The 21346-nt window shown below is 33.9% G+C and overlaps 2 protein-coding genes across 3 annotated transcripts in view; one reads left to right on the forward strand and one right to left on the reverse strand.

The window, feature by feature from the left end:
• Positions 1-19604, forward strand: part of LOC124358916 (sideroflexin-1-like) — a 47257-nt gene extending 27653 nt beyond the window's left edge. For both annotated transcript variants that reach the window (XM_046811173.1, XM_046811172.1), the window contains exons 6-9: positions 2394-2479; positions 5412-5539; positions 17375-17559; positions 19085-19604. In XM_046811173.1, the coding sequence (XP_046667129.1) occupies positions 2394-2479; positions 5412-5539; positions 17375-17559; positions 19085-19144 (459 nt within the window). In that variant the 3' untranslated portion in view covers positions 19145-19604. The remainder of the gene's footprint in view (positions 1-2393; positions 2480-5411; positions 5540-17374; positions 17560-19084) is intronic.
• Positions 9550-11878, reverse strand: LOC124358918. Its single transcript, XM_046811174.1, has 2 exons — positions 10668-11878; positions 9550-10076 (listed from the first exon to the last, which is right to left on the reverse strand). Exons 1-2 carry the CDS (start codon positions 10843-10845, stop codon positions 9856-9858), a joined length of 399 nt encoding a protein of 132 aa, XP_046667130.1. The 5' UTR covers positions 10846-11878; the 3' UTR covers positions 9550-9855.
• Positions 19605-21346: the final 1742 nt, after the last annotated feature.

Genomic DNA, 21346 nt, shown 5'->3' on the forward strand with positions numbered 1-21346 from the left:
GCTGCAAATTTGACCTCTAAAAGTTTACTCTAAAAAATTACGCCGGTTTAAAGTTTGAAACAGTTAGAATGTAGGTTTTGCTCTAGATAGTTTAATATTTTTAAGTTGGCTCAAGATGTGAAATTACTGAGCCTGTGAGGGACTTTTTAACACCCTGTATAAACCTATTTTCACTATAACCAGATTCAATAAATTAGCATAAGAGCCGGCTGTATTGGTGCCCATCTTGGTTTTAGTCCCATAAGAACAATGTTAAACATCAAATACTTTAACGTACCTTATTTTTGATTGCAGAGTTATAGAAGTATAATTTCAAAGATGTATTTAATTTGTATCTAAATAAGGTTTATAGTTTTTTATATTTTAAATTGGTTAACAAGAAAGCAATTTGACACTTTTTTGTACTTTTTGGATTAAATATTAAGAAAAGTATACATTTTACAAATAAAACAAAAAGCGTTTGGATGCATATTTAATTATATGTTTGAAAAGAGACATCTCCCATTATTCTGCATCCAAAAGGGCATAAAAGTGCTTTACAATTGCTCTTATGCGATAAACCTCAAGATCGTTTCACTACAGCCGGCTCTAAAGCAACAGACAAAAGATCAAAGACAGTCTTTCTTGAAGATAACTAACAGTTTGGGGGTTTTAGATACAATACTGAGCAGGCTAGAAAAATATTTCAAATGAAGTCTGTAATTTTGAGGTTAGGGCACCTATTGTTGTAGTGCAAAGATGATTAGTTTAATCAGTGGTATCTCTAGACCTTGGTTTTAGGGAGGAAGTATGGAATAAATCGGAGTAAATCTAAATTTGAATAAATATAATCGGTCTAACTGAAATTAAAACATTTCACAGCTGTATTTCATAAAAGTCTGATTGCTGTTAAACATATATTTTAAAAGTTTTTAGGGCTCTTTAGGGTGGGTTGTATCTCCTCATCACCACCCCAGTAGTTATACTTCCGAGTTTAATTGTTGAAAATTACAAACGAACTTTCATTATTATAAGAAAAAGAGTCCTCTGAAATATTTGCTTTCGTAAAATGTGTAATGTACGTAAGTAGAAAAAATTATAATTCTATGTTCAATAACTGTGAAGTCAGTGTTGACTTCACAACTGATTATTAATAAAATAATATCCTCAAGGTCAAATTATCACTCTAACCATAAAATAGTGTTATAACCTTTGAATAGCATCAGTCAGTTAAAGTGCTGCTGTCCATACTTGACCAGAACTATTGACTCCAATCAGTCTGTATTGATATGTGTCATTGAGTGACCTATTCCAAGAGAACATATTTAGACATTTTGTATTTGTTACTAGATATATTTATCTAAAAAAATTTGAACCTATATAAAACTCAATTAAAAAATAAAAATGAGTATAATAATATTTTAAAAGTATAGTTAGGTAATTAAAGTATTTTTTTTACTTATTGATTTATTACATAAAAGTTAATATTTTAATAAATAAAACTAGAAGTATTTAGGTTTATGATAAGATTGAATTACTACTTTTAAATCTATAACTGACAGATTTGAGATTATCCACTGTATTTTGAAGAAAACAAGAGATCTTTATAAAGGGAAAATGGACCAATCTCTAGCAACTGTCTTTTTTATATTGATGAAACACTGTTGGACCAAAACATATTTCTCAGTTATTTTCTAAAGAAGAATGGTTCAAATTTTTAAAAATGGACCAACCCATTTTAAATGCTATTATTATCACATAAGTTTGAATTATTATTACATAGTAGTTTGAATTATAAATTACAATATTATCAGATAAACAACAAATTTTTAAACATTTAAGTTATTTTCTGTTTGGAGAGCTTTTCTGGAACATCATAAAAAACACAAAATGCAGTTTACAATTAAAACATTTTTGTAAAGCAAAACAATATTTTTCTTAATTTAGATGAATTTTTGCAGTGAAAACTGCATCAACAATAAATATAAAAGAACATTAAAAAGTATGACAGTGTAAATTTTACTCATGTACATGGTTTCTAACAAAAGTAATGATTTTATTTAACTTTACCTTTAAATATTTGAAAACTTGACCATTGCATTTTGATCACTTAATTAGCTTATATTAAATGTAAATTGTGGTAGCTTTTCTGTAATTTGTGATTTTACTGATCTAATATCCTCAATCAAACTAAAGCCTTGGTAGCTTTACACTGCAGTTTCATCCTCTATTTATTTCTTTTATCACAAAAAATCCAATTGGAAGTAATAAATAGTTCCTTTCAATATTAATGTATTTAGTGTACACAGTGTAAAATGTCTCATACCACACAATTATCGCTCAAATATTACTTGCAAATATTAAACGTACTCCTATAGTACAGTGAGTGATGGTCTGAGTGAGTTGTCTGTTAGAGGGCACCACCACTGATGGGTCGTCTGGTACCGTTTGCCGCCGTTGCTGCTGCCAACTGTATCAACATCCCCTTCATGCGTTTCAGGTTTGTCTCAGTAAATTTCATGAACTGTACATTTTGTATAATTTAACATTTTAACATAATGTGCTTGTTGTCATGACAAGTAGTACTTCATGAGATACGTTTTACCTTTATTGCTTCATATAAGCTCAGGGTCTTGTATCAATTACGCTTCTGTCAACCCAATAGAAGTACATTTTGTTTTTAAATTTAAATATTTTAACCAAAAATTAAAATCTAAAAATACAGTTTTATTCCATGAAGACTATTTTTGTGATAAATCTGTAATATTTAGCTTAGATTGATGCAAGAGCTACATATTTTGTAATGGATCGAAGTAATTGCACTTTCTCTTTACATGCAATGAGATCTCTGAAATGTTGCATAATTTAGCAGAATGTAATCGTAGTGATTGTAATAACAATTAGCAAAATATCACACAAATATGGCACAATTGCTTTCTCACAAATGAGTCAGTTTCCTTTGCCAACAATAATTATTGAAGTATTTTTTTTTATAAATGACTCTGCTTGTGTTACAAGGTCTTGGAACCTCATACTCAATAAGTAAATTAGAAAAATAAGATCAATTTGGTTAGAAATACTAGTTTATACTTTTATTATTTCCCTACTTAGTAATTTCTCTGCTTCATGTTTAATTCTCTTAATGTCCACCATTTTGTGTTAATTAAAACTTTTAATGAAAATCTTTAATTGTTTTTATGGCATAGGTAATTTAATAGGCTTCATAGTTAAAACAAATATATGTATCGATTTTAAAATCTAGACTTTTTAAATCGTTTGCATTTAATTCTTAAATGTGTAGGGAAAAAATATAATTATCCTATTTGGAAATAACCTTTTTTTGATATAAGGTTGTTTTCGAACACCATGAAACATTTTAAGACCTTACCTTTAAATTTGTATGAGATAATGGGCTTATTGTACGATTACATGTATGTGGTTATATGCTGCCAATTGTACATAAAAAACGCAAAACATTTTTTTCCAAAAAATATATGCAGTGATCTCTGTGTAAGTATTTATCCTGACTAGCATAGCTAATACTGAGTTGTTTAATATGATTTCAAAGCATTTTGGTGGCCTTAAGTGTAAAAAAAGAAAGTATCAACTGAGTAGTCCAATGTATCAGACTGTGGTACTGCCGATTAAATTAACTCTAATGTAATATTTTTGTGATAAACATGTTTTATTTTTTTAAATAGTAGATTAGGTTGTGTATGTCTCAGAGGATGATTAAAAAAGTAAAAATTCAATTCTTAAAATGTATAAGAAGCAGGGGCATATATACAGGAGAATCCACAAACCCCCACCTGAAATTTTGAGACATACGTTAAATTGCACCCAGTAATTTTTTTTATTTATTTTTTTTATAAGGTCTTAAAGCTGAAAAACATGTTCGTTTATAGCATTAATTCATCTTCAATCTTTTTTTATTTTCCAAATGTGAAATTATTAATTTCATTTATTGAAAGTATCAGCTATTTTCCATCACGAGGTGCCATTATTCTAAAATTGATGGAAGTATCTCAACTGAGAGTATAGTATATTGGCTAAGCTAATGAATTGAGTTCCGTTGTTATCTTATTAACCTTGAACTGTTACCACTTCCTGGTTATCAATATTTTATCGCCTATTTATCATTGTACCTCGCCTTCACATTGGATTCAAACCATAAAATATACAGTGCAAATTCATAGTAAATAGTACATATAAATAAATTAATAGTAATTTTTATCAATTAATTAAAGTACATGTTTTTTTAAACTTGTAAATAATTCCATACGAGAACCAATTAAGTTAATGAATTACAATAACTGACATGAGTTTTCATGTAACAATGATAAATATCATATTTATGGTGTGGTTTAAATTAAATTTAGACAAGCATGCTTACAAAATTCATACAATACATTGGGGCATGCCACAGTCATTCCGGCTGTAACAGATTCCTCTACATTCGCTAGGTGGATTTTGATACTTTCCGATTTTTACACTATTTTAGAGTGGTGAAGAGCTGATTATTCGTCGTCATCCTACCTAGTTTAGTTTCTTATCGTACAGTAATTTATAACCATTTAATTTTTTCTTCTGGACTGGAGGCAGCCGCTCCTCTGCTCTCTGCTACTTTTTTTGTTCTCTTAGTACAAGGAGCTGAGAAATTGCACTTAGTCCTAGAAGAACCTTTGCACTACTTCCGGAGTGATATGATATTCTGGGTGGGTAAGGTTGGGGGTAGAAGCCTCCTCCTGTTGAGATCCATGAGGAAGTATTTTGGGCATTAATTTCGGTCATGTCTCGTTGGAAGAAGGGAAGGCCAGCTCTGTATCAGCCTCTACAGTCGAAACAGGCAGAGGTGGCACTTCCTTATTTCTAGGTTAGCAACTACCCTTGACACTTAGGAACCCACCAACTCCAACAGTCAACTCCCACAGTAGACTAGACCTATCAATCCACCCTTGTATCCCAATATTTCAACATTTGTGGTTAGTCATGTGCTGCTCATGGACATCCATAACGTTACCCAGATTTAAGTGACACATCGGTTTTTGCTGATGTGCACTTAACTGGAAGATATAAACCCACTAGAAGTGAATCCTCCTGGTGTCCTTCGCTGCTTATTCACATTAACTCTGTGAATACAACAGCATTGCATAATAATGCTTATAACAAATCAGATTTATTGTAGTACATTTAATAAAAACTTCAAGTTTTGATAGGCAATCTCCAAGAACAAATTTAATTAAATTTTAATTAAAAACAGACCAAATTTGATCAAAATTTCTTGGAAATATAGGAAACAGTGCGATCAATCCATATTGTTAATTATAATATTTTGTAAATTATGAGAAGATCAAATTTTCAGTAAGCAGATTTTAGGATTTTACAGTTTTGTGTTGGAAACCATAACTTATTAATGTACTGTGTTTGTTCAGAGAGCTGGAGAATGGAATACCTGTTTATGACTCAAACAACAACCACCTTGGAGACTCCAAGAAAGTAGCAGTAATCGGTATTGCAGCCGTAGTCTTCAGCAGGATCTTCATGGCAGCGCCAGGGATGGGTAATTAACATTCACTCTTCACATTCTGATGAATCAGAATTAGAATCTCTTTACTTCATAAACATCAAGTTTAGAAAGTGTCTCATATTGCGTCATATTAACTTAAAACAATATTTAAACAAAACCACACAATGTTAAATATTTATAGAGTTTCATAATTTCTGAACAAAAATTCAGCAATGGAGAAAAAAGAGATTTGTCAACGAACCAGTTTTTCAGCTTCTTCTTTAGAGTTGTTAGTAGACTATTCTTGAGATTTGTTGGTAGCGCATTGAAAAACTTGCTCCGGCTTTCTCTGGAAGAGTTCTAGGCAATGTGTAGATAGGGTAAACTGTTGAGAATGTCTTGTATTATGTTGATGGATGTGGATAAATCTCTGTACATTCTCTTGTACAGCATACATAATTACTTCCATTATATAGATGGTACTCTGTGAGTATTCCTCGTTCTCTGAATGCATCCTTGCATGGCTCTCTTGGCTTCAGCTCAGCGAGTATCCTTACAGCACGCTTTTGTAGGACTAAAACTCTCTCGAGATTCTCTCCTGATGTGCCTCCCCAAACCAAAACTCCATATATTACACAACTTTCAAAAAGTGCATAGTATGTGACTTTAACTGCTTCTACAGTGGAAATTGTTCTAGTTCTTTGAATTGCAAACAAAACTGAGCCCAGTTTGCTACATAAAAATTCCATGTGTGTGGTCCACGACAAGCTTTCATCTATAACTACATCAGATGTTTGTTATATAGACTTGCTGTAAGTTTGGAAGTGGTGATAGCTCGTCTTTCTTTCTTCCCAGTATAAGTTGTTTGGTCTTGGTTTCATTGAAAATCAAGTCATTTTTATGACAGTATTCTTGTGCTAAGTTAACAGATATAAAACTTTTGACTTAGCATATGTTTTGGGGAGGCACATCATGAGAGTCTCCAGAGAGTTTTAGTCCTACAAAAGCGTGCTGTAAGGATACTTGCTGGGCTGAAGCCAAGAGAGTCATATGGACTTAACAGATGGAGGTCATATGACAACTTGTGGATTTTAAACATTATCAAGCACTTATATTGCAAGGTCTTTAACAGGTTCACTGCGACATGAGGTGATACAAAGTACACTTTTAGTTGAGAAACCCAACTAAACCCTACTCCATTCGCGGAACCAGGCCCGTAGCTAGGCCCTTGGAGGCCCCGGGGCAGAAAGTCCATTCGGGGCCCCCCTTTGTTATATATTTCGCACTTTTTTTAATTAATAGATATAAGCATACAGTAATTGGATCTTTAGGCTTAGAATTTATGTGCATTTTTTTTATTATTATCCTATTATTATTATTATTACCTTTTTTTCTTATTAAATCTATAATACTTAATTGTTTGCTTAAACTATGTTTACAAATTTCTACGGTAAGTCATAAACTGGTAATGATTTTATATGCAAATTTGTATGACTCCTGGCCCTGGTGCCATTAGTTTGGTTTTTAGAGCCATTATTTTTTCAGCTTACCATTGTGATTGGTATTCTATTTATAGTGCTGAAAGGAAAATGAAAAACATAATTATTTTTTCAAATTTTATTCACAATAGATAATAAATAAATAAAGACATAAGTGCTGATGTCTTAAAACTTTTTAGTCTCTTCTTAGGCCTACATCCAAGCAATGTAGTTTAGTAGATAAACATACAAGTAATATCATTAATTATGTAATACCTTTGAATACACAATAAATTGTATATTTATTTATGGTGTTTATGGTAATACTGGTAATACCATTAATTATATATGATCAATGGTGGTAATACCCACTCATTCTCAAGTTTAAAATTGCCCAACTAGTTTGATAGTGAGAATGCAACTGAACTTACTAAAAAGACTTTCTTCTTGACTTGACACTAGCAAAAACATCAATAATTCGGTCAAAATCTATTTTTCGAGCTCTGTCATTTTCAATAGACAAAAGAGCCAAATCAGTGAGACGTTGTTGGGACATGGAGCTTCGCAGGTAGTTTTTGATGAGTTTTAATTTTGAGAATGATCTCTCTGCTTTGGCTACTGTCACAGGGACTGTGAGGTACATAAAGTATGCTGTTAGTACATCCGGGTAGGTTGATGCTAGGGAACTGTTTTCAATGAGTAGGAGATTTGCAACTTCTTTTACTTCTTTAGAAATCCTTTAATTTGGATTGAAAAGCATTCCTTACTGATAAAATCTGAGCTTTGAACAATGGCGTTACATCATCTGAAAATCTGCTTACAAAATTATCAGCTTCACAACGCAGTTCTTCATCTGAACATGAGGCCAGGAAAGAAGGGTGAACAATTTTATAGGCATCAATCACTTGCTTCATGCCTTTAAAACGGTTGTCAATTTGTGACACTATAGTATCAACCATTGGGATGAATATTGTCACTCTGAAATTGCTTTTAGGATCTGTCAGTCTTTGGTCTTCACAAAGTTCATCAAAGTGCTTTTTTACCTTTCTTGCACGTTGGCCAATAAATTCATGGGTAATCGTAATCCCCCATTTTGAACATACTTCTTCTGCTTCACTACAGACTTCTTCAAAGGACCAACGAAGTTCGGTTACTTTCAATAAAGCATTGCCTAGGAGATCGTACGCTGTCATTAAATCAATAGATTCCGTTTGCAAGGATTTTGAGGCAATGTTTATTTCCCCTAATATTTTGCACTGGACAGTCAAGAGCAAAACAAAACTAAAAGATTCTAACCTTTTTTTGAGCCCCTCAGCTTCATTCCTTTCCTTTGGCTTTTTGCTTGTCAAAATTATTTTATTTAAGGCTTTCATTACATCACCGAACCTTTCCTTTAAAGCGTACACAGCTTCATATCTCCCTGCCCAACGTGTAGGGTTTAAAGTCTTTAATGTTACCTTGTCTTTAGGAACAGGAGCCTTCGGATTCTCTGTACAACCAGAAACGACTTTTAGTTCTTGCCACCGAACAATGCTGTGGCCAAAAAAACTGTAAATATTTTGCACCGTCTCAAAAAATTGTGCTATTTCTCGATTGCATTCAACGGCATCTTTAAGAACCAGATTCAAATTATGGCTGGCACAGTGAATGAAATAGGCATGGGGTGCAAGTTCTTGGATTCTCTTTTGTACTCCATTATACACACCACTCATGACCGATGCACCATCGTATCCTTGTCCTCTGCATTTTGTTATGTCAAGGCCTTTTTCTGAAATTGATTTTATGATGACGTCTTCTAGCCCCGAAGCGGTTTGGTCAGTAACTGCTGTGAAAGATGTAAACGTTTCACAAATTCTCAACTCACAAGGTTTTCCGAGTTGGTCATGGTCAATCTTTACATAGCGAAAAACTTCGCTTAGCTGATCTACTTTACTTACATCTTGTGTTGTGTCGTAAATTATGGAGAAAAAAGGCGCACTCAAAAGCTCTTCTTTAATTCCACTAAGCACTTCACTAGCCATCAGAGAAATAATTTCATTCTGAATTGTTGGACTGAGATAATTAACAGTACCACTTGGCCTTGTAATTAGATCTTCTAGGATAGTGTCATATTTTGACAGCAATTCAATCAATGATAGAAAATTACCTTTATTTCTATCAGTGATATGCCAACTGTCTCCACGAAAAGGAAGGTTGCATGTTGCCAACATAAGGGAGACATCTAAGACCCTCTTCAAAACTTTCCTCCAAAAATTCCGCTCCTCCTTCAAACCTTTTTCTAGTGCATCGTCTATTGAGCCATGACGTCGCCATTGCTCATAAACCAAGCAGGAATCAGCATGGTGCTGTGAATTCTCATGTGTCTTTATGCGATCAGACAAATGTTTCCAGTCCCTTAATCCTGAATCCCATCCTCCTACAGGTCCTTTCTGGGGAAACAACCAGCAAGGTTGGCAATAAACACAATCCAATTTGGACGAATAGCACAACCAAGTTCTTTTCAGTTTGAGCCCAGACTTTGACTTCAGGGTAAAATAATTGTCTGAAAAGGACCTACCTTGTTTTCCATCATATGGAAATGGGCCAACTGGTTGATAGGGTCCTAGTCCTAATTCAATAATTCGTTTTTTCACCTCTGGATCGATGATCTGGTCTGGAAAATGGGGTTCTCCGGTGTTTAAACAAGTTTCATTAATTTTATTCGTCCGGCTACATTCCACCTGTAAGTAGATTGCAATGCATTAGTATTTTTTTCTTACAAACATGATCATAACAATAGGGACTTACTGTAATTCCATGTTTACATGGAAGTAATACTGTTTACTTCCATGTAACCATGGAATATTTTATCGTAGGGATTCCATGTTTAGGGCGATAAAACAGCATATGTTGTTATGTTGAAAAATATAATATAAGTATTCTGTACTTGGCATGTCTACTTACTTGATCATTTACGCCGATCAGTTCACTGCTTGACGTAGGACTTGTTGGAGGTTTGGCACAATTTTCTTGTTGATGCCCTAGCCCTAGGCATGTTACTTCTTCATCAATACTTTCTTCAGCGTTATCTTGAGCTGTAACTTCCTCTTCAATCTCATTTCCTGGGACTGAGGCTGCAATAAAAAATAGCAAGTCAAAATAACATTAAGTTACATATAACATATAATTTAAAGCCAATTTTAATAACATTGTAAAGATATAATAAAATATATAAAATATATAAAAATATTTAAAAAAATATAAAAAGAGTAGATACATGGCCTCATAAATAATGAATGTGCAAGCGAGTGTGGTGCATTTTTTACATCATATTATCACAAAAAGATATAAAATTACTATGATAGATATTCATGCTGTGCTGCTGTGCATGTATAAACAAATAAAATACCTACACAGAAAGAAGTAGAAACCAAAGGAATCATAAAAATCACATAAAAAATTAAATGACCACTACACAATAGTAGGTAATATGTAGCCTATATATGACTAGTGATAAATTCACAAACAAACATTGCTTATTAGATTAGAATAGATTGCAGTCTGAGTCAGACACAGTGGTCTAAACTCAATCAAACATCCAAACTCTAGTTAAATTTTAACACAGTTAATTTTAACATAGTTAAATTTTAAGATATTAATTATATAGTTATTGGCCAAGCTAATTAATTAGGCCTAAATACCGTATCTAAATTCAAACCACTCACCAATTATTGGTCTAGTTTCAGTACTAGATGTAGATGTGACATTAGTACTTTTAGTTGTAGTAGTACTAGTAGTAGGACATAACCAAGCAGATAGGGTGGAAGAACACTTTGAAGCATCCTCTTCTCTTTTCTTCTTGTCTTGCCTTTTCTTTGCCCCACTTTGATAGCTTCTTTTCATTTTAACAAATACAAGAATAAGAATACAAATTGTATAACACTTTAACACCGTAACAAACGAGTAACGGACGAACGCCAAAACGTCAGTTTTTGGTGTTAGTTTACCATCAACATAACATAACCTTATCCGGGCTGTCTGTCACTAGCTCACTAGTCGTAGTCACTCTCACTGTCGTCTGTCAGCTGTGGCAGAGGCAGTCGGCAGACGGAGCCGTCTACGTCACGTCGACGTCAGGACGAGTTTATTACTGTTGGGGATGGGGGAGTAAGGTGAACTAAAAGTGCAAACTGCATTTCTTTAATTGCGTAACAACTGACAGGCTGATTGATAGTCTGTCTATTTTTGTTACGAAATCTCTGTGAGAACAATATCTGTCCATTATTTTATATTGAAAAGCTATTTAAATATTTTTTTATAAAGACATTTTGATGATTCGATGAAATATCCCTACGACCCTACAGTAATCAATAAATTTCACATAAACTTTAATTTCATTTTCAATTTTTCCACCTTCATTTGGGGGCCCCCCCTGGCCGGGGGCCCCGGGGCAATGCCCCGGTTGCCCCAGCCTAGCTACGGGCCTGCGCGGAACATATATTTTTCAGAGTTTTTTAACCGATTTAATTGGTGGTGAAAGTATATTTAATAATTATTACAATGAAGAGTATTATTACATTTGAGTTATGGAGGCTTCATGCGTAACTATATTGCTTACACAGTTGTTTCTTGTATGTGGCATGAGTCACCCGTAACTCAGGCGTGTACAGTGTTTCCCTTGTTCACTATGATTTCAGCTTGTGTCATTGTTTGGTACGCTATCGCATCAGCCTCCAAGTTAAAGGGGTAACCTTTAACATTTCTCATATTTTGGAGGTTTATTGAATAATTCAGTATTGGTTTAATTGAATATAACCGGTTTACGGCATGAGTCATTGATCACTTAATGTGCACTTAAGTTATATATAAAGTGTAAATAAGTGCCATAAGTGTGCATGTTATTTTTGTTATGTAATGTAATTTTAATACAATATTTTTCTATTATGAAATAAGTATTTTAAATACCATGAAAATATAACTATATTTTGGGGGTTGGCACAACTGGTGCCGTGAAGTAAGATTGTGGTGATTTTTAGCTGCGCATAAATTATAAGTTTTTGCATATTTACACATTGTTAATTGGATATTTTATCCTATTTAAATTGAACCATAAATATTTCTATTGACGTTTGGAGTAAGAGACACAAACTCGGAGTTAATTACTTAACTGATAAGTGGACTTCGAGCTGACTCGCCATGTGACTCGACCTGCTCGGTGAGTGTCCTGTAGTGAGCAGTGAGTGGCGGTGAGCTAACGTGCAGTTGTCGGTTAGTGGCACGCGTATTTTCCAGTCAGTCGTTTACTCTTATACAGTTTTTTTATAAATAATGCAAATATTTACTAAATGAGTGAAAATACGATTTATAAATTTTTTCACGCCTGTGTCGAATCAGAAGAAACGTCAAAGGTCGATTCTTCACACCAATAAGTGCGAGTGATAACCTCAACATGGACGGTGAAAAGGTAGGAGAAATGTCTTTAGGACAACTAATGAGTGGTTTAGAGGCTATGCTTGACAAAAAACTTGCAAACCTTGTAACCAAAGAGGACTTAGGTGTAGTTACAAGTAGGTTAGTTGTGCTAGAAAGTGAAAATAAGGAGATGAAGGTAAAGTTATGCCAAATAATTTGAGGAAAATAAAATAATTCAGAATAAAACTAGTGGATATGGAAGCAAGAGGAAGGAGGAATAACTTAGTATTTAAAGGGCTTAAGTGGAATAGCAGTGGCAATACAGACTTTAGACTCTTGGTCAAGAATTTTTGTAGTGAAATTTTTGGTACAACCAACTCTTTATGGGTAAACAGGGCTCATGCCTTAGGCAGTAATGGACTGGTAATTGCCGCATTTTACCCTCAGATGCAGACATAGATTACATAATGTCACGATTAGCCAGGCTGAAAGGTACAGGTTATGCAGTATATCGTGATTAATCCTATAGTTACACGGGAGAAGAGGTGGAAGCTAATGGCGGTAAGGCGTGAGATAGAGAGGGTAGCGGGTAGACGTCGAATGCCCCTTGTGAACGACCGTCTCATGATAGAAGGGTGGCGATTTACCTGGGAGGACGGTAAGCTGGTAGCAGCAGGTGCTCGAGATGGAGCTGAGCGGCTGAGGGACATAATTCACCACGATCTCACAGATTTCCTTTCGAGGCTTGCTAGGGAGGATGATAGTCAGAAGAAAGTGCAAGACAAGAGTGTGGAGGCTGCAAGGGCAGAACCTGCTACCAACATGGAGTCTGCGGGGATGCCAGGGTCGACACGGACTTTCGCGCAGGTGACGGGGAGTGGCTGAAGATCAGAAGCCAACCCTCCAATATATTCTCAAACCATTATATCAAGGGACTTAAGAATTATGAGTTACAATGTTTGTGGGCTTAAAAATAAGGTAAATGATACTTTATTTCTAGAATTTGTTTATGAATTTGATGTTACCTTTTTATTTGAAACATTTATAGATGAGAATGATCAACAGTTTATTTTAAATAGATTTTCCCCAATACAAAGTTCATTTTAATTTTGCTAGTAGGCAAGCTCAATTTGGGCGCAACATAGGTGGATCAATCACTTTTAATTAATTTAGCATCTCCTTATTTCAATGTACTTAATTTGATATACTTGGACAACTTCTCTTTGATACATGTCGATCCAAAAAATATAGATTTGTTTTATATTACCTGTATATTTAAATTATAATAAGTGGGATATGGAATTTCTTAAGATTAAGAAAAGTTTTTGGAAACAAATAGTTTAAGGAACCTTTTGCTTGTAGGCGATTTAAATGGGCGTATTGCTAAAGAACAACTTACATTTGAGGGTGTCATTGAAATTTTAAATAATAATTTATCAGATTTGAGAGATTCAAGGGATTTTGTAATCAACAGTAAAGGCAAGAAAACTGTTAGAGCTAATGGGAGACTTTGGTATGATAGTTTTGAATGGAAGATCTGAAAGTGATAAGAATGGTAATTAACACATTCGTAGGACCAATGGGCAGTTCTGTGATAGACCTAGCTCTTATGACTGGCCACAGTTTACACTTAATTCGGGACTTTGAGGTTGTCTGTCACCCCGGTTCGGATCATCTGCCAATTAAAATTTTATTAAAAATGAAAGAAGGTGAAAAAATTGAAAACAGAAATAATAAGAATAAGTTGTTGCCATTACTACCCAAATTAAAATGGGAAGAAAGGAATAAAGACCTTTATTGTACGGCAGTGGGTCAGTCTTGCGTTAAACTTAGTCATATGCGACAACAATCAGGTAAATGTTAATAAATAAATTGATTGCATTAAGATTTCAATAAACAATCAAAAGCACCGCGATGATACACGAAAGATGCGGCCAACTTTCAAACAGCCGTGGTATGACTTCGAGTGTTACAGTTCTAGAAAGAAGGTGTTTAGGTTATTAAATTTATTTAGAAAAAACCTAATTCGCATCAGGTTTTCGATTAAATTTACATTGGAGAACGGAAATCGTATAAAACATTGTGCCAGTATAAAAAAATACAACATTATGAGAGTATTATTTTAAATATGAATAATATTTCGAATTCAAAGGGGTTTTGGGAGGCGATAAATAGTTTTAAGAAACAAAACGGGAGAGTGGTGGGAAATATTTCAGTGAGCCAGTGGGTTGCACATTCAAGAGCCTGCGAAATCCCCCTTTATTATCAAATTATATCTGCTACGCAGAACCACTAATTATGAATGAAACCCTAGATAAGGAACTTGATATAGTTGAAGTCAGGGAAGTACTGCGTAAGCTGAGGGACGATAAGGCTCCCGGTTACGACAGAGTCCCCTACGAGTTTTTTTAAATACGCTCCACAATCACTACTTGAAAAATTACTTACTGTTTACAATAAAATATATTTAAACGGCCAAATACCGGGCAGCTTTTAAAAAATCTATTATTTTTTCCAATATACAAAAAGGGCAAATCAATGTAGTAGAGAACTACAGGGGATTATCATTTATAGATAGTGTAATGTAAAATATTTTGTAGCATAATTTTAAACAGGTTAGAAAAATGGGTAAATGAGAGAAAATATCTTGACGGAATTCCAAGCAGGCTTTAGGAAAGGCTATTCTACTATAGATAACATTTTTAATTTAACTTGTATGGTAAACTTACAATTGGCAAAAGAAAATTGCAAATTATACTGTTTTTATGTTTGATTTTTTCCTCTGCATTCGACACAATTCTTATTGATTTCTCTATTGTATAAGCTGTCGTGTCTTGGGTTGTCGACTCACATGCTAAAAATACTCAGAGAAATGTACAACGGAACTTCGGCTGGTGTTTGGTGTAAAAGAAGGGGTGACGCCTGCTTTTAAAACTGAAATGGGTTTAAGGCAGGGCTGTGTAATGAGTCCCTTATTATTTTCTTTATTTATTAACGATTTACCGGATTTGCTGGGTGGAGGATGTATTTTTGGGAAAACCAGGGTGAATATGTTGCTTTAACGCGGATGAGATATAATTCTACTCGCACCTACAGCAACAAGCTTGCAATGTATGATTAATAATTTAGAAAATTACTGTAAAAATTGGAATCTAAATGTAAATTTGAATAAATCAAAAATAATGGTGTTCAAAAAAGGCGGGAAACGGAGTAAAATTGAGAGGTGGCGGTACCAAGGACAGAGATCGAGGTTGTAAATGAATACAAATACTTGGGGCTCATATTTACATCACAGTTATCGTGGAAACAACATTTTAAAGAAAAAGCAAGGGTTTTCAAAATTTAATTATAAATTCAGTTTGGGAATGTCTTTTTAAAGATAAGAAAGTGTCTCTGTTAGCAAAATTCACACTTTTTAAATGCTGTTGTCAGGTCAGTTTTGTGCTACGGAGCCCAAGTATGGGGATACAGAGAATTTGACGCAATTGAGGGAGTTCAAAGAATGTTTTTGAAAAAACTTTTTAGACTCCCCTTTAAACACACCAAATTACACACTTTTTGTCGAAACTGGCTCGGAAAAATTATATTACTTTACCCTTCAATTAAAATCTAAATTATCTCGGAAGAATCTGGAGCATGACGCCAAATCGTTTACCTTACATATTAGCAAAGGAGATTGTATTAAAAAAAATTTTCTGGTTCAGGGAGTGGAAGAGCTTAGGAAGTAAGTGTGGAATCGAGGTAAATTTTAAATGTTTGACAACAGCGTTGAGTTGGTGGGCCAATTGTCTAGGGTGGTTGAGGCGATGCGAACAGGCTGGCGAGTGGAACGTACAGGCCGTGCTTGTACGTCTGTCTATCATCCACATTATCTAACAATAAAACTTGACCTTGGAGATAAGACATTCCTGAAAGATTGTTATGATATGAATATTATGTCTTGGGCAATTAAGGCGCGGGCAGGCCTGGTTGATTTAAATTACAAACCTTGGATTCCTGATAAAATCACGTATGTTCTTTGTGTAACCGGAATGAGTATGAGACGGTCTTTCACTTTGTGAGTATTTGTCCTATTCTGGCAACGATTCGGAGAAAATGGTTTGGGAGTAAACGTGCTAAGCGAAAAACAATTTTTTGACTACCTTAATGGAAAGGATTGGCTTCAATTTGGAAAATATATGAGAGATTGCGTGGAAATATGCGGTGGGATTTAGTGTATGAATTTAATTTTTAAATATTGAAATATAGATGAAAAACTTTTATATGACAGTTGTAAGGATCCCAAAATAAAATAAAAACAATATTATATTATTGTGTGTGTGTGTGTGTGTGTGGTGTGTGTGGTGTGTGTGTGTGTGTGTGTGTGTGTGTGTGTGTGGCGCTGCCGCGCGTCTTCTTTTTCCGATATTTTGAACCTTATTTTGAATCGCCAAACTTAAAATATCTATAGTTTGGTTAATTACATTTTTTTGTATTAATTGTAGTTATAAGAAGTGTACAGAAGTGCCAACCAGACAGACGGTCGAAATGACCATGTATTTAGCTGCAAATTTTTTGTTCCTTACTTAGGATAAATAAATACTTATTTGTTTTAGTGAGCTAAAGCTAGTTCCTATTAAGCTTATTGAGGGTAATATTTTGTTTTTGTTTATTGTACAAATAAAGCACTGTTTCTTCTTCTTCTTTCTTCTTCTTCTTCTTCATAACTATATTTTGATGTAAGGAACAATTAAATTAAAAATGAAAAAAAATCATTTCTCAACAAGATTAATTGATTAAACACAATCGTATCTCTTGGATCCAATGATTAAAAATTAAGTTGTAAACAAGGCAAATAAGCATGTTAACATTTTAATCTTTCACATATCATGTACCCATTTAGATACTTGTATATCACTCTGAATGTGACTACTCTCATTCACATGTCTCCTCACTATACCTTGCAAAGAATACAGCAAACGGTTTTTTTTTTAACAGCAGATTATTTATGGTGACTGATCGATGATGATGATATTTGTAGTGTTCACTCCGATGATCATGAACTCCATTGACAAGAGAGGGCTGCTGCGTAAGGTTCCTTGGGCGAACGCTCCAATGCAAATCCTCCTCTGTGGCTTTTTCCTGACATTTGCTACTCCGATGTGCTGCGCATTCTTCCCTCAAAAATCACCCATAGAGGTCAACAAACTTGAGGCACCTCTCCAGGTAGGATAGACACTTGTCTTTTTTTTTGTTTTTTTTTTAAGGAGCAGCCGATTCCCTGCTCCTGCTGCTGATTTCGTTTTTTTTATCTCTACAACGACCCTAGCAAAAGTTATGGGCAAATAATCCCTTACATTGTAATGCCACCTAGAAAAGACAACTCTTACCAAAACTATGCACACCAGAAACATTAGATGCTATGTAAAGGGCATTGTGTTGATATGCGCAAGACATTGGTTTTATCCCTACAGAATATTTGTGTGCTTATTTGCCCATAACTTATGCTAGAAACGACGGAGTAGAGGTGTTTTGTTCATGTCATTGTTTTCTATTGAATAGACCATTAATATGACATGTCACAAGATAGGAGTTGTAATTTGAACATTTAAAGTTTCCTCCTTCTAACCCCCTTTGAAAAGGGGATGCATTTTTTACCCTTAAAAAACCCAAAAAAGTAATTTAATAAGTATGGTAAAGATTGTACATCGATATCTCCATCTGTTTTGAATACATCCAGGCTTATCAGGCTTAATGTACACCCTGTATGTACAGTTATTATACACAAGAAAGCTATGCACAAAACAGTTCATAAACTAATTTAAGAATATCATACATTAATTTTTATAATTTATACATCATAAAGGAATACTATAAGAGCTATACTATAAGAAATCGTGCATACTATAAGAAATACTATATGATGGTGTTGAACAGTCAGTCTTAAATCTGTGTAAACCAATGAACCAAGCATAAACTAACTGCACATATAAAACATACTTAGTTTCATGTTGAATTTAGGCTGTGAGTTTTAGAGGTACAATCATGGTGAAGGGATATAGATGTTCCAGTTTATAATGCAAACATAAATATCACAGACCAAGTCAAGATCAGTCCAACTAATTTTTATTTATTTTGACCAGTACTAATTCTTTATATTTCACAAGAAGCCCCCACATGTGCACACAGTGTTAGTACAATCACATACTTATCTTAGTGCTGGTTTTTTTGCATACGTATCCCACTATTACTGTAAGATGGTGTATCAAAATTTTGTAAGTGTAATGCACCATCTTGCATCCCTGTAATTCTGTCCATGATTAATAGATAGAAATTTGTGTGCAATACAGCTAAAAAATGTCAATTCTATACGTTAAAAAGTCAATAAAGATGGTAGAGATAGTTATTGAATATCCAATACGGTAGTTGTAAAAATATCTTTCATAAAAAGGAAATAAAAATTGAACTCAATAATTTTATATTACTGACCAAAACTATGTAACCAATGTATTAATGAAATTTAAAACAATTCATTCCTGAAAAGCTAGAATTTTTTATGATACATATAACTTTGGATTTTCAATTTATTAGTCTCAAAAAGATTATCAAGTTTTTTTACAATAATTTTGTAGATTGCTTACATGCAATATTTTTTCCTCTTTTTCTCGTACAATTTTCCTGACAGTTTGAATGTAGCCTATTTTGTAGTCCTGAACTATTAACAAATCATACATTGATTTTTATTTTCCAGGAGAAAGCAAGCCAGTTGAAACCACCTCCGACTATTGCCTATTACAACAAGGGCTTGTAATATCTTCAGGCCATCGCTGAAGGTGAAGTCATTTAGCACGAGTCTGGATCTAGTCATCAGGCACTTGCGTTTGCAAGGAATGGTATTGATTGCAAAACATGTCAGATGAGAAATATGTCAGGAAAATAATAAGTTATAGTTATCTGATCCAGTACAGAATATGGATTTCAAATGCTTCAAGAAGGAAATGTAAGGAAATGTAATGAGGCCACAACATGCAGTGTTTCTTCCAATATCTTCATTTCTGAGAACCTTACACACTTCTTTCTAAACATTGCATCAATGCCATTGGAATTTTAATGTGCAATTTTATTCCAATTTACACTAAATATTAGAAGACATTTTTAACTTATAACAATTAAGCAATTTACACAAAGTATTATCATGGACATTCCATCAGATTTGTTATGTTTTATAACATTTGTTATTTAAAATAAAACATTTACATGAAAGAAAAATATATACTATGTATTTTTTTCCATCTGGTTTATATGGTAGCATTCCTGAAAATCCTCATAAAAACATCCTTACTTATTCCAGTAGTGTATGTATATTAAACATGAACAAGCGATGGTGAAATAATACATAGGTAAATAAACTCTGAATATGAAAATTGAATTTTTAGTTACTAATTAGGTTTTCTAAAAGTTCCTTTCATAATAAATAACTAACCAAGGTACCAGCCATACTAAATATGACCCTTCCCCCCATAAAACATAAAAATGGTCTGAAATGATTTTTTAATACAAGTAATGAGTGATTTTATATTAATTTGTATATGAACCAATTTATTAGACCTAAGAACATTTTCACTGGTGGCACATGTTGTTGGTTAATTCAATTCATTTTATTCGTCATAAAAAGTTACAATCATTGGCGGTCTACTTCTGCAACATGCAATACATCATATAAGTATGTAAAAAACAAGGTCATACATACTAAAGTTGAAATACATTTAAATTTAAGGGGGTTGTGTCAAAACCAGAACAAAATTTACTTTTGTTCTTTTATAAATATACGTTTCTTTCCAGTAAAAGTATATATAATATGTAATATTTCAATGAAAGCACCATGTTATAAATCAGTTTTGAAATATGCATCTGCAGTAATGAATTTTGTTGATTTCTGTAGCTCCACTGTCATTTTTACAGTTTATATAGTAACACCTTTAAGTAGTTATTGGAATATTTTTGTTTCTTCCAATTGGTAGCACTGCCAGATGCAAATATAGAAGCAGCTGGACTTGTTTATATTCACCAGATAGATTATGTTTGATGATTTATAAAGTTTTTCTAAATCTAAACGAGTTGGTGTATAATATTATATGGAATCAAATACCCACAAACACTTTTTACAGTTTGACACTTTAAGCTTAGGTATTCATGAGGCTACAATGTTGGTAATATTATAAGATGCAATCTACTAAAGACTATTGGGATCCCTTTAGGAAAATGTTGTGCAAAAGTAATGATGGCATTAGACATATACTGTATCCAAAAAAGTGACCTTGAAGCCCAGCATTTGTTAAAAAAGTCAACCAGAAGACCATTACTGCTAAGAGGAAGCTTGAGTAAGCATTAGAAGCCAAGGACAGTAAGGCTGGACCTTCCTATGAAGCAGGACTGTACTAAAACAGGCAATTGCTTTACAAAATCCGGTACTTTGGGATTATACCGACCACACCAGTATGAAGAACACAAACATATAAATTTATAGAAACAAACATGATACAACGAAAAAAAAACAACTGTTTAATTATAAAATTACAAACTTACAAGTGTTTCCAGGTATTGTGATCGGTATCGTTGTCGCTGTTATCTTATCTTTCTCGAGAATCCCGATTACGGCAGGCCGCGCGGCATCACATGATTTGCACGGTAGCCTACATAATTGCCTTTCCATTACAATTCAATTTATATTTCTGATCAGCCCCTCTAGAATTTGATATTTTACTGATAGGTACTATCTCGAGGGATATTTTTCTTACGTCGACATCAGCGCGGGGCAGCACCGGAGGTGCTGCCGAAGCCCGCGCTGATGGCCGGAGGCACTCGCATTTTGGGTGGCGGAATGTGATCAAGAATAAAAACAAGTTTTGAGTATTTTTTCAATAAAGAGTTTATTAATGTTTGTTTTTGTTGAATTTTTGTGTTTGGAGAAATGTAGAGGTAAAACACGGAAGTACAACAAAGCGACGCGACT

This window comes from Homalodisca vitripennis, chromosome 4 (genome assembly GCF_021130785.1).
Source record: "Homalodisca vitripennis isolate AUS2020 chromosome 4, UT_GWSS_2.1, whole genome shotgun sequence".
Taxonomy (NCBI): domain Eukaryota; kingdom Metazoa; phylum Arthropoda; class Insecta; order Hemiptera; family Cicadellidae; genus Homalodisca; species Homalodisca vitripennis.